At 36.5% G+C, this 12,894-nt stretch overlaps 1 protein-coding gene across 1 annotated transcript in view; it reads right to left on the reverse strand.

The window, feature by feature from the left end:
- Positions 1-559: 559 nt before the first annotated feature.
- Positions 560-12,894, reverse strand: part of RASSF9 (Ras association domain family member 9) — a 40,978-nt gene continuing 28,643 nt past the window's right edge. Inside the window, exon 2 of the mRNA XM_058190622.1 lies at positions 560-3,962. Coding sequence (XP_058046605.1) covers positions 2,702-3,962 — 1,261 coding nt within the window. The 3' untranslated portion in view covers positions 560-2,701. The remainder of the gene's footprint in view (positions 3,963-12,894) is intronic.

The following is a 12,894-nucleotide window of genomic DNA, read 5'->3' on the forward strand; positions in this document are numbered from 1 at the left end:
CATAATATAGTGCAACATGAATCTATCTGGGAAGTCAATGGTTACAAGGTCCACTGACATGAACATACAGTTACATCAGGAGTAAACCTTGGATATATTTCACAGTACTTAATTTAAAATAAATATGTATAGGGTTGGGCTAGGCTTTTGCTTATCTTAGTGGGCTCTGGTTATAACCAAAGCCACTTCATGTAGAAGTAAGGGAAGAAATTTGAATCACACATTTCCTACACAATATCTTTCTCAACCTTTAGATTTTTTATATCTGTTAGATACATTGAATCTTATGCTTCTCCCACTTTGAAAAACCTAGATGCAATACTGGGCAAAGGACAACACACATATACTGCCATTATAACTCCACTATTGCTATTTCCAGGAAAATTTCAAAACAAATGTAATGGTTACTGATTTTTAAATAAGTACTGTAAGATAGGTACTGTCTAGTCTTCTATAGATTCTATGGATTACTTTTCACCCAAGATTTATAACTTAATATAAAAAGAACATATGGATATCCATATGGGCTATAGAATGTAATGCAACTACTTATTTTGTAAAAAAAAATTCATAAGAAAAGGAAATTTGACAAATATTGCACATTAGATTTAACTCAACTATGGGACTATCCAAGAAAAATAAATTAATACATGAATAGGAGGTACACCTCAGTCAATCCTACAGCTTTAGAACAGGTGTGTACTGGAAGAAGCCCTAAATGCTTGCATCCCATAAATTAGTAAATCTTGAATATACAATAAACAGACACTTTTTATCCACAGACACTTAAATATACACATTGAAGTGATGAATGGAAGGCAAAAGGTAGAACTTAATTGAGTCTGAAGCGAATACTGAAGTCCATTCAACATAAATTTAATTCTGATTCACAACATAATGGCATTTCATAGAATCAAGCAAAAAGTTTTGTAACATTGCCAAAGATATGAATAATTATCTTTTTTATATCACATGAACTGCAGAAATTTTTCAAATAATATAGGTTAGCATATTTTCAACAACAGAGATTTGAAAATTACAGTGTTTGTGCGTATGTATACATATGTATATCTACAGGTATCCTCGACTTATGATCACAATTGGGACCAGAATTTTTATTGCTAAGCAAGGCAGTTTTTAAGTGAACCATGCCCAATTTTACTATTTTTCTCCAATGATTGTTAAACAAATCACTGCAATTGTTAACTGGATCATACAGTCATTAAGTGAATCTGGTTTCCCCTATTGATTTTCTTGTTAGAAGCCAGCTGGGATGGTTACAAGTAGGGATCACATGGCTCCAGGTTGCCAAACATCTAAATTTTGACCACGTGACTCTGGGGATGCTGCAGGGTTCATAAGTGCGAGGAACAGTCATAAGTCACCTTTTTCTATGCCATTTTAACTTTCATCACTAAATGAATGGCTGCAAGTCAAGAACTATTTGTCTATATTTATCATATTAATAAATTATTATAAAACTATGAAAACATAATGGTTAATTGTCTATGTTTCCAGAATGAACAAGATAGATAACAAAACTCAAAAATATTACCATTAAGGCATTTAGCACAACACCAAATTTTTTTAAAAAGAAATAACAATTTTTTTTTTAGGGGAAATCTCTTCATAATGTCCAGAGGTTAATGGGGGGTGGGAATCCAAAGAAGAGAATTTTCCCAGTCATTAAAAATAACAATAGGGTTATTTGATGATGTTTGTAAAAAGTGAAACATCAAGTCGGCATGTAAAAGAAAAAAAAATAAACATAGAAATAATGCTTTCATTGTCCATTCTAGACAGTGGCCTTTTATTGATGGCCTTTCTCACTGTATCGCTACATTAGTCCAAGGTAAATAGCATTCATATGCTGTAATCTGGGATTACTAGTTTTGTAGGCCTCATCTCTAATACATCAAGCACTGTCCTCACTTGTTCTTGCTTAACTAGCATATGCTGGTTAAAGAGTTATCAGATTCTTATTTATATTATGGCACTGTAAAATTGATTTACTTCATTCTCTTACATTTATATTTAGGAAAACAGCTGATATTTAAAATCTGCATCTCATTTAGATATATGCAACAATAGTAAATGAGCTATTGAGAATTTGATAAAACATAGCTTATATGCAACTCTAGAACTTTGACAGAAATAGCAACTTTGTTAAACTTTGCTTTATGATTTAATAAAAGGCAGCACAAGAAATCTGCTGTACCACTAGCTCTAATACCATACATTTTCCACAAATACCACAGACATTCAAAGATTAGACTTTGCATTTCAAAATATCCACATTGTTATCGCATTGAATTGGCAGTGAATCAGTATATTAAAAATAAAAGATAATATTCCCCATAGAATTCTATGGACTGATAATGCATACAAAGAAGAACTTGTATTGGTATATGGACTTACACTTCTGTCCATCTTTCCAAGTCTGGTTAATTAGTCTGTATCTATGCGGTTGATTAACAGTTGAATTTGCTGTATTATTTGAAAAAAGGGAATATAATTTTACTGTATATTCCTTTCTTTTTATAAGATTTGGCTCTAAGACTTGCGTGATTTATTTCTATGAAAAAAAAATCAGGGAAACGTATCCCATTAGAACTAGATTCAATTTTAAAAAGTGCCACATTTCCTATGTGATTTTTAAAGGGTGCAAATATTACATTTGCCTCAGTTAAAATAATTGTTTTCAACTATGTGGACAAAGCAATGTGTCTCCTATAGCTGTCTCTGAGTCTTGGCTGTGAGTAGAACTTATTCCCGTGTCGGAGTCTGTATCATTTAGGTCTAAATTTGTCATTTTTTGAAGAAGGTCTGCTCCTGGAAAGTTTTTTGTACAGGTTCCAGTTTCATTGTCCTTCATTTCCTCTTCACTTGTTGGATACCTGAATACATTTTTATCTTTAGCATGCAAACCACTAAGCTCTTCTACGAGTAGTTCATATTCTTTTTCCTTCCTTTGCAGCATCAAGTCCCGATATTTTAGTTCCTGCTCTATGGAATTCAACTGAGAATGAATCTTTAGAGCATCTTTCATACTTCTCTCCAGCTCATTCTTAATACTTTCTAGATCAGTGTTTTTCACTTCACCTTCAGATGCTTCTTCTGTCCGTACGTCTCCATTTTTTTCACTTTCCTTAACCTCTTGTTCAATTTCAGCAGAGAGCTTTTCAATCATTAACTTGTGGTGCCTTAGTCCTTCTTCCACTTGTAAAATCCCATCATATTTGTTTGAACTTTCCTGCTGATGGTTCTGAGGCATTTCCATTAGCTGTTCAGAACTGCTACAAGAAGACATTAAATAAGACTCTTGGACATAATTTTCCCCATCACTTTCAAGCTGGAATTTGGCTTCACACTCTTCAATTTCCATATCTAGTTCCTTCATTCTATTAATCTGTTGGTGAATAGTATGGTCTTGAGAAAGGATGAGATGGATTAGTGTCTCTATATTGTCCCTCTCCTGCAGAACTCCTTCCTGTTTAAGTTTGGCCAGTTTCTTAAATGTTTTTCTAAGAATTCTCTTTTGTTTGTCCACTGTCAACATCTTCATATAATTTGCTGGACTTAGATCCAAGTGCATTTCTAGGTTTGGAACTATCTTGGCTTCAGATGTCCTCCACAAAGGCAAGGGAAGGAAAGCATCTGCCTTGACCAAGACAAAGTGCAAATTAGGTTGCTCTTCCCCCCAGGCTTTCCAGAGTCGGAGCATTTTTGTGAGAGGTGGAAGAACCCGCTCAGAGCCTCTCCATTTTTCTATAATGCAGTAATCTTTACATTCCCCAAAGAGAAATCTCTTCTCTGCCAATGTTGTCTGATGTTCTTCCAGCAAAGCTTCAACTACTTCCAGGCAAGTTGTGTGTTTAGTCAGTCCGCTGACAATCTTCTCTTCCTGGCAAACCCAGACTATGATTTCTTGTTCACTGGAGCCCATTTCTTTCACAGACGACCTGAAGTTAAAGAAACAAAAATATTTTATAAGCCAAATTGTAGCTTTGAGTAAACTCTAGATTATAATAAAATATGGTCATCGTGCACTGAAACTATCATGTAAATATTTATATACACATGCACACATTTGAGAAGTGTTTCAGAAACACAAGAAGTGTTTGTGTGCTTGCTCCTTTGCCTTTGTTCTTCCTTTTAAAAAAATTGTTTTTGGTTCTCTTCTGTTCAATTATAAAATATGCCCCCTGCAAAACCCGCAAACCATGGATAGACTTTGGAATCTTAAGATAACTTGGAAGATTATGTAGAAAAGGTGGTCAAGAATCTCAGGAGGAAATAATTTATCCTATATATATTTGTTTCCTGAGGTTTTCGCGGGTGTTTGTATGTAGATCTTTGGTTATTCGGGTTTTCTCCCGCGTAAAATTGGAAGTGTCTTGGCGACGTTTCGACGAAGTCTCATTCGTCATCTTCAGGCTTCAGCTTCGTGCTTCTGGGAGCAATGTGTGACTGCAGCTGTTTCTTCCTTTTTAACTGCTAGTGGGGGTTTGAACTGATTGGGTGGGAGCTTGGCTGGAGAGCTGGGGAGCTTACGCGGGAGAAAACCTGAATAACCAAAGATCTACATATATATATATATATATATATATATATATATATATATATATATATATATATATATATATATATGACAAAAGCTATGCATGCTCAATCTTTAATCATATGCCTTATATGCATTACAGTAATTTTCATGGAACTTAATGGGATATGTTTTTGCATATACTTGTACAGGATTGTATTGCAAGTTTAATTTAGCTTCACTAAAACTCACTGGATTGAGTCACTGAAGCAGTAGGCATGAGTTTAAATGGACTCCAGAGGATGGTAGAGGACAGGAAGGCCTGGAGGAATGCTATCCATGGGGTCGCGATGGGTCGGACATGACTTCGCAACTAACAACAACAAAACTTACAAAGACTGGATGGTACCTGTACTAATTACACAGAATATAACACAGAGGCATCTTAAGGAATTGATAATAATTATTGGATTTGGCCTGAATAAACCCAGGTTCAAGTCTTTACAGAATTCACTGGGTGACTTTCCCCTCCCTCCCCCTCAACCCACTTCACAGTATTTTGTGGAAGAAAATGAGATGCTGGAAGAGCACCAACATGTAAACTGCCTTGAGCTGAATGAAAAAATACAAGATATAAATAAAATGAAATCAACCAATCAATGAATGAATTGGTGAATCAATAAATCAATGAAGCCAGCAAACAAACAAACAATTCTGTGCAGTTTCCCATCAGGTAAAGTGTAAATACTTTACATAAATTAACCAGAAGGAGAAAATGCAATGAATTTATACTTTTTGAGTTACATTTCATTTGTTATGTTTTGCACTGTGATTTCCCTAAATTGTGTGTTTTTGTCTATGCACACGGTATCTTTTTGTTTGTTTGCTTTAAAATAGGCTTCTTTTTTTCTGTTTACATACTATGTGGACTCCTTCATAGAAACTCTGAACTATTTAGAAAATATGCTGAAATGTACAGAAAATGAAGGACATTCATAAGACATGAATGTATAGACAGAAGTGAGACATGGTTGTTTGACAGATGTCTACTTAGAGATGAAAAGCAAAACAGGGAAGTCAGGAAAAGCAAGGAAATGCATTTGTAGGAAATGAGTAATCATGTAGTAAAAAGCAAACTCATTAAGGTGACATTGCATAGAAACCACCTAAGATCATTAGGAAGGCTTATTTCAGCTACCTACTTCCCCCTCTGCATGATATATCCAAGACAAATTCCTTGTGTGTCCAATCACACTTGGCCAATAAAAAAAAATTCTATTCTATATATTAATTAAACAAGAATATGGGATCAAGCAGTCTGCTTGAATTAGTTGCAGTATTTGCAGCCATATGTCATGTTAAAATTGGCTCTTGCACAGGCGCTTCTTTCTAGGTTTTACCCAGTAACTATTTGCCAAATATACTCTGCCATCACAACAATTTTTTAGTGAATAAATAAAGTATATGTGAGAGGTGAGCACTCACAGATCTATAAAAAAGGCACCTCGGTGAGAACTGAACATGTTCAGTGTATATATTGGCATGCTGGCTGCTGGAGGAAAAAAAATAGAACATTGAGGGGGATTGGAATGGAAATAGTTTCTTGAAAAATAGCATGATGAAACACATCTAATGTTCAACAGGAATGTTCCAGATTGCAAATTTGGTCAGAAACTTCCCAGCCTACAATGAATGTTTGAATCTTAATTAAAATCACTGGCATGGGATCTCTTTTCAGTCAAAGCATATGTGTGAAAGGAAGGTTGTATGAAGCTTGTGATGCAGAGTATGGTTTTACTTTCTTTTTGGCCTTTCTCCACCAGCATGGAAAGCAACATCAGATTAAAATATAAGTCATCTTGAGGGACTGCTTTTTCCCATTGCATTTGCCTGGACAAATCAATCTTACAAGATTGGCATGTTCCAGGTTCTTTGATTAAGCAATGTCATCTATGAGACTTCATTCCATTTGATCTGCTGCACTTGCCATCTTTTATCAACTTTATTGTAGTATTTTGTTTCATTATTGTGAGCCATCCAGAGGTTTTTAGAAGGCAGGTGGCAGACAAATTAGTATTATTATTCTCTGTTCACAACAATGTAAAGATACAGCTGTCAGTTCTATAGCTGGTGTTACTTTCATGCACATCATGTTCTCCCCAATAACCTAAGATGTTGAAATGTATCAGTATTAATATATATGTGGATCCAAGCAGTGAGGTCTTTTGCAATTGACAGATGCAAAGTTTGTCAAAGGCATATTTTCTAAGTGCTGTCCAAGAGTTTTTGGTATAGAACCCAACATGCTGATAACCATTAGCACCACTATAACCAGTTTATGCCATTATCTCTCAACTTTGATTTATAAATCTTCTCCAATTCTCTGTCTTCTATTCTACTCTCTCCTGGTATTGAGATATCAGTTATCCATACTTTCTTGTTTTTAATCACAGTTGTATCAGGTATGTAAGGCAAGACTTGATAGCAGTGCCCCAGTAATGGGTTCCACTAACCTTTTCTACCGGTTCGGAATCGGGAGCATGCACATGTATATGTTTGCTTTGCTCGTGCACAATGCTTCTGTGCATGAACAGAACCTTCTGCACATGTGCAGAGAGTCCATGATGACATCTGGGTGGGTGGACGGAGCCTTCCGGTTCACCCAAACTGGGCCAAACCAGTAGGAACCCACCACTGCAGTGTCCCAATATCTAAGGGGCTGCCACAAAGAAGAGGGGATTAACCTATGCTCCAAGGCACCTGAAGGCAAGACAAGAAGCAAAGGATGGAAACTAATCAAGGAGAGATCCTAACCTAGAACTAAAAAGAAATCTCCTCACAGTTAGAACAATAAACTAGTAGGACTACTTGCCTCCAGAAGTTGTGGGTACTCAAACACTGCAGGTTTTTAAGAAGAAATTGGAAAACAATTTATCTGAAATGGTATAAGGTTTCCTGCTTGAGCAAGGGGTTGGACTAGAAGACCTCCAATGTCTCTTTCAACCCTGTTATTCTGTTATCTGACTTTATCAGTCTGTATTTGGAAATCCCACAATATTTTAACTTGCTCATTTTCAATTACTTTTTTTTTTACTCTCTTCAACATTCCTCAGGCTCTCTAGAATTTTAAGAAGTAACAACATTACCCATTTCCTAAAGCTGAATAATATGTTGCTGGTGCTTCCATTGAAACAGAATTTTAAAATATAAGTTATACAAATGTAAGCTCTTTGTGTCACTTTGCAGGAGTTCTGGCTAGTTCTAATTTTCTCACTATCTGAGGCTATCTCTGTCTGAAATAATAGTGAGGCAATATTAAAATGATTATGGTTTTCAATTACAAATTGAATTATGCAGTCTACAGGAAACTAGGGATAAAGATATTTAGTTAATAAAGGCTGACATTCTAAGAAGGACATTGGTTGTTTTAATCTCTGAGCTTGTCAGAGTAAAAAATTACACCAGCATGATGGAAGAAATAGTTAACTATCTGGAGAAGAGAAAACAACCTTATGGATATTTCAGATTCGGTCTTTAAGAATTCTAATGTGGAATAATTAGATCGTCACCTTAATGACTATCTAGGCAGGATTTCTTTCTTTCTTTTTTCTTTTTTTTAAAAAAACCACTAATTAATCCATAATGGGTTGAGAAATGAATACTGGGGAAATGATATGGACCAGAAATAATGTTTCATATACAGCCTGTCTATATTTGTGTTATCTCTCACCTAAGAAGATAGAACTGACTAATTTGAATAGAAGCCTAATGGCAATATCCATTAACAGGTTCTGAGGAGATAGAAGGAAGATAATTAGAGGTAAACTTGGCCTTTATCATTAGTTGATAGTTATACATGTTTTGAACTGCTTTACAGCATTGATAATACATGTATCAATGTTTTAAGATTCATAACAATAATTACTAATCAACTAAAGAGAAATTATCTGACCGTTAGAACAATTATTCAGTGAAACAACTTGCTTCTAGAAGCTTGCTCCAACGCAAGAGGTTTTTGTGAAGAGATTGGACAGCTAGTTGTCTGAAGTGGTTGGACTACCATAGAAGACCTTCAAGGGCCTTTCCACTTCTGTTATTCTGTTTATTAATTTCAAATTTTAATTGGTAGAGAATATGGGGATTTATCCATTTGGCTTGAATTCAAACATTAATTCTAAATGGCTAATCATGATAATTGCCCTCATTTTATCTTGTAAACTTTGTAGCACAATCTCTCTGCTCTAGTTTAGTGGGTGAGCAGGACATTAATGCAGTGGAATTGCTATGCTTAACCAGCAATAGTCAATAGCATAGCTATTTGGCATGAAGATGATATAACTGCAGATATTCATAACTATTGAAAACCCCTTAGTCTTTATAGCTGAGTGAGAAACTCTGCAATCCTGAATAACATGCAGCTTAGAAGAAATCCATCTGTTCTGTCCACTAGGCTGTTCATACTTGGAGGAGCAGCAGAAATAGGTGAGACGTGCTAAAAAGCAGGACAACACTGAACTCATGGTTGACAAAATGTAGATGCCTCCGTTGAATAACTAACCCGCCTTAGAAGCAAACATATAAAAACTTCATAACGGGAATCTATATTATATAGATTACCAAGTGATCTCCCCTGCCTATCCTAATATGACCCAAATATGTATTAGAACTGAGAGTCCTGCATTCAGTCACAATTCAGAGAAAGTACAAGGGGATTTAGAAATTATTTTATTCAACCACTATGGTACTAATCAGTAAGTACTTCAAACCTTTTAGCTAAATTTACTATTTCCTTCATCTCTAGACAGTTGTTAATACCAAATGTATCAAGCCACATCATAAAATTGCAAAATCTAAGCATCTGTTCTTTGTCAATTCATATTTCATAAGGTTAAATCAATAAGATCTACTATCATATGGTCCTCTCTGGCAAATTATATCATAATTCTTTAATTATAGATAATCCTGGTAATACTCAGCAAAGATACTTTGACTCCTGCTTCTGCTTGTCAGTAACAATTTCACATCATAAACATCTTTGCTCTACCACTCAGAAGTTGATATCATTAGTATTTATTGTCAAGGAAATATTTCATGGCATGTGTTCTTATGAAGAAATAAACTGTTTCCATTACGATCGGACATTGTTCTACTGATTCTTTTATCAAGAAAGGGCTTATTACAGCTCTCTCCCTCTAATCCTAACCATAGAAACAACCCTTCTCATTAATGTCTTCAATGTGCAGAATTCTGTCTCAGCCCTATTGGTATTTCAGAGATGAAAGTTGTTCCAATGTCCATTTGGTCTTAGATTTATTAATTGTATTGCTTTAGTTTAACTAATTTATTGTTGGCACTATGTACCAGATATCATATTTTCATTTGAGGACTTGTTGTATCTGACTAAGAGTTTTCTACATTAAGGCAGGCTAACAATATTGTAAAATTTATTTATTTATTTATTCTATCAATTTATTTTACCATCATCCTACAAATAAATAAATAGTGTTCTGAAATCAGGTACAGTCCATGTATATTTTTCCTGGATTGTACATGTCTGTATAATATTCTTATAGCTAGAAAGCTATAAGAAAGCTGCTGTATATCACCAAAGAAAATATTTTTTTCTCTCCATGATTTCTGTCCAGAAAAATGCATTATTAGGAAGAGAGGCCAAATGGGAAGTAGAACTCAGTTGATCAGCTTCAGGTCTGGGACATACTGGTCATGAAATCCACTCTAGAATGCTCTAGAATCAGTGGTAGGTTGCTACTGGTTCACGCCGGTTCGGACAAATCGGTGACAGCAGTGGCAGGAGACTCCGCCCACCCACCTGGATGTCATCAAATAAGATCTGCATGTGAGTGAACCGGTAGCAAAGGTAAGTGAAACCCACCCCTGTTTAGAATGCTCTATATGCTCAAGTTTCTGGTCCCTCTTCCCAGTATGGTTTACTTTTCTGGTATTTTCTCTTTCCGATCTTTCCTTCTCCCCTTGTTTCCTCTTACCTAGAAGGGGGAAAATGTGCTTGCTTTATTTTTATGACAAGTATGGAATTCAATTTGGAAATTTGCAGAAAAGAGCAACGAAGATGATTAAGGGACTGTAGGCTAAAACATAGGATGAATGGTTGTAGGGACTCGACATGGCTAGTCTAGTGAAGAGAAGGACCAGGGAGACATTATAGTTCCAATATTTGAGGGGCTGCCACAGAGAGGAGTGGTCAACCTATTTTCCAAAGCACCTGAAGGCCAGACAAGGAATAATAGATGGAAACTGAACAAGGAGAGATTCAACCAGGAAATAAGCAGAAATTTTCTGACAGTGAGAGCAAGGAACCAATGGAACAGCTTGGCTTCAGAGGATGTGGCTTCATCACTGGAAGCTTTCAAGAAGAGACTGGACTGCCATCTGTCAGAAATGGTCTAGGGCAGGGGTGTCAAACTCGATTTCATTAAGGGCCACATCAGGGTTGTGTTTGACCTTGGGGAGCCAGGATGGGTATAGCCAGGTGGGCATGGCCAGCTTGATATCACTTGTGTCAGGGGTGCCTGTGGTGGTCCGAGTGCTCTGCCAGCAAAAACGGGCTCTTGAGCTCCATTTTTGGCTGCAATGGCCTCCTGCAACCCTCTGCCAGTGAAAACACCTGTGGCCATTTTTGCTGGCAGAGGTACCACAGGTTGGTCCTTTGCTGTTTCCAGGGCAGCCCTGTGGGCCAGATCTAAGCACCCCGTGGTGTTCCCCAGACCTTGAGTTTGACACCCGTAGTGTAGGGTCTCCTGCTTGGGCAGGGGGTTGGACTAGATGACTTACTAGGTCCCTTCCAACTCTGTTAATCTGTTAAATCTTTCATTTTGGGAGAGAGGGAGAGAGGGAGAGGGAGAGCGAGAGAAGAAGAAGGAGAAGAAGAAGAAGGAGAAGGAGAAGGAGAAGGAGAAGGAGAAGGAGAAGGGAGAAGGAGAAGGAGAAGGAGAAGGAGAAGGAGAAGGAGGAGGAGAAGAAGCCATCTTTGCCAAATATCCACAGAGTCCAGTTTCAATGCTTTCCTGCAGTAATCCTTAATCAGACATTGCACTTGCTAAAATTTAAAACCAAATTTCCAAGAACAATTTCTATCATTTCTGCAAAAATCAAGAGTATTCATGCCCGCCTTTCATTTTTTCCCCATGTTTAGTATATTTTAAGCAGTAAACAAATAGGTATTTGTCAAAGCTTTCATGGTAGGAGTATTCAAGTTACAACTGCATTTCATTTGAAATTCAAGGCTTTCCATGCTCTGTGCTCATGGAACACTGAATCCTAGGTATGCTGGTTATTTCTTTTGTAATTTTTCAAAGACTCTTTCATGGTAGAAGTAAAATAGCACAACTGATAGATCCAATGAAACTGTAAACGTATATATTTATTGTATATATACCTTCTTTTTGGCGTATAGACTTCAATCATTATATTCCATCGAGATATTGCTTAAAAGGATATGACACATTTCTGTCTCTGTCTCTGTCTCTGTCTGTCTGTCTGTCTGCCTGTCTCTCTCTCTCTCTCTCTCTCTCTCTCTCTCTCTCTCACACACACACACACACACACACACACACGATTCCTTATGTGGAAATGTTGGCTAAATAAATCAGTACATCTTTTATAGCTATTTGGATCAGACACAAGGCATATAACCTGTAGTTTTCTATATTTGACTAAGTCATGATGAATGTTTAACCCAGAGATAAATTTAAGAAGGAAGATCACCTGACTAAACTAGAACACAGGAAACTGATAGCCTTAATATAATCATTTCTCCATCTAGTCCAGAATTCTTCACATTGACTGTCAGAAACCCCACCAGCATAACTAAGGTATGAGATAGGAATTTTACAATTGTGCTGCAATCTTGTACTTGGAAATGAAATTATTTGTTTGTTTGTATTCTGCCTTTATTATTTTTGCAAATAACTCCAGACAGCGAACTTACTTAGAACTCCTTCCTTCTTTTATTTTGCCCACAAAAACAATCCTGTGAGGTGAGTTGGACTGAGAGAGAGTGACTGGCCCAAAATTACCCAGGTGGCTTTCATGGCTAAGGGGGAAGACTAGAACTCAGGGTCTACTGGCTTTCTAGCCTGGGCCTAGATCAAATTGGCTCTATCCAGGTATCAGCCTATCCACAGAAATAACATGGTGTAATTGAACCAATTCTGAATTGGGGCACAACAATAACAAAAATAATAAATAAATGGTAAATATGAAGCCAATCCACCTTTATTATACATTTATCCACGATGCCACACTCATGGAAATGAGTTTTCTAAAAGCCAAGAAATAAAAGCATTCTTAGCGACTTAGCCCTGATGCTTTTCATC

The sequence above is a fragment of the Ahaetulla prasina genome, chromosome 7, assembly GCF_028640845.1.
Source record: "Ahaetulla prasina isolate Xishuangbanna chromosome 7, ASM2864084v1, whole genome shotgun sequence".
In the NCBI taxonomy this organism is placed as follows: domain Eukaryota; kingdom Metazoa; phylum Chordata; class Lepidosauria; order Squamata; family Colubridae; genus Ahaetulla; species Ahaetulla prasina.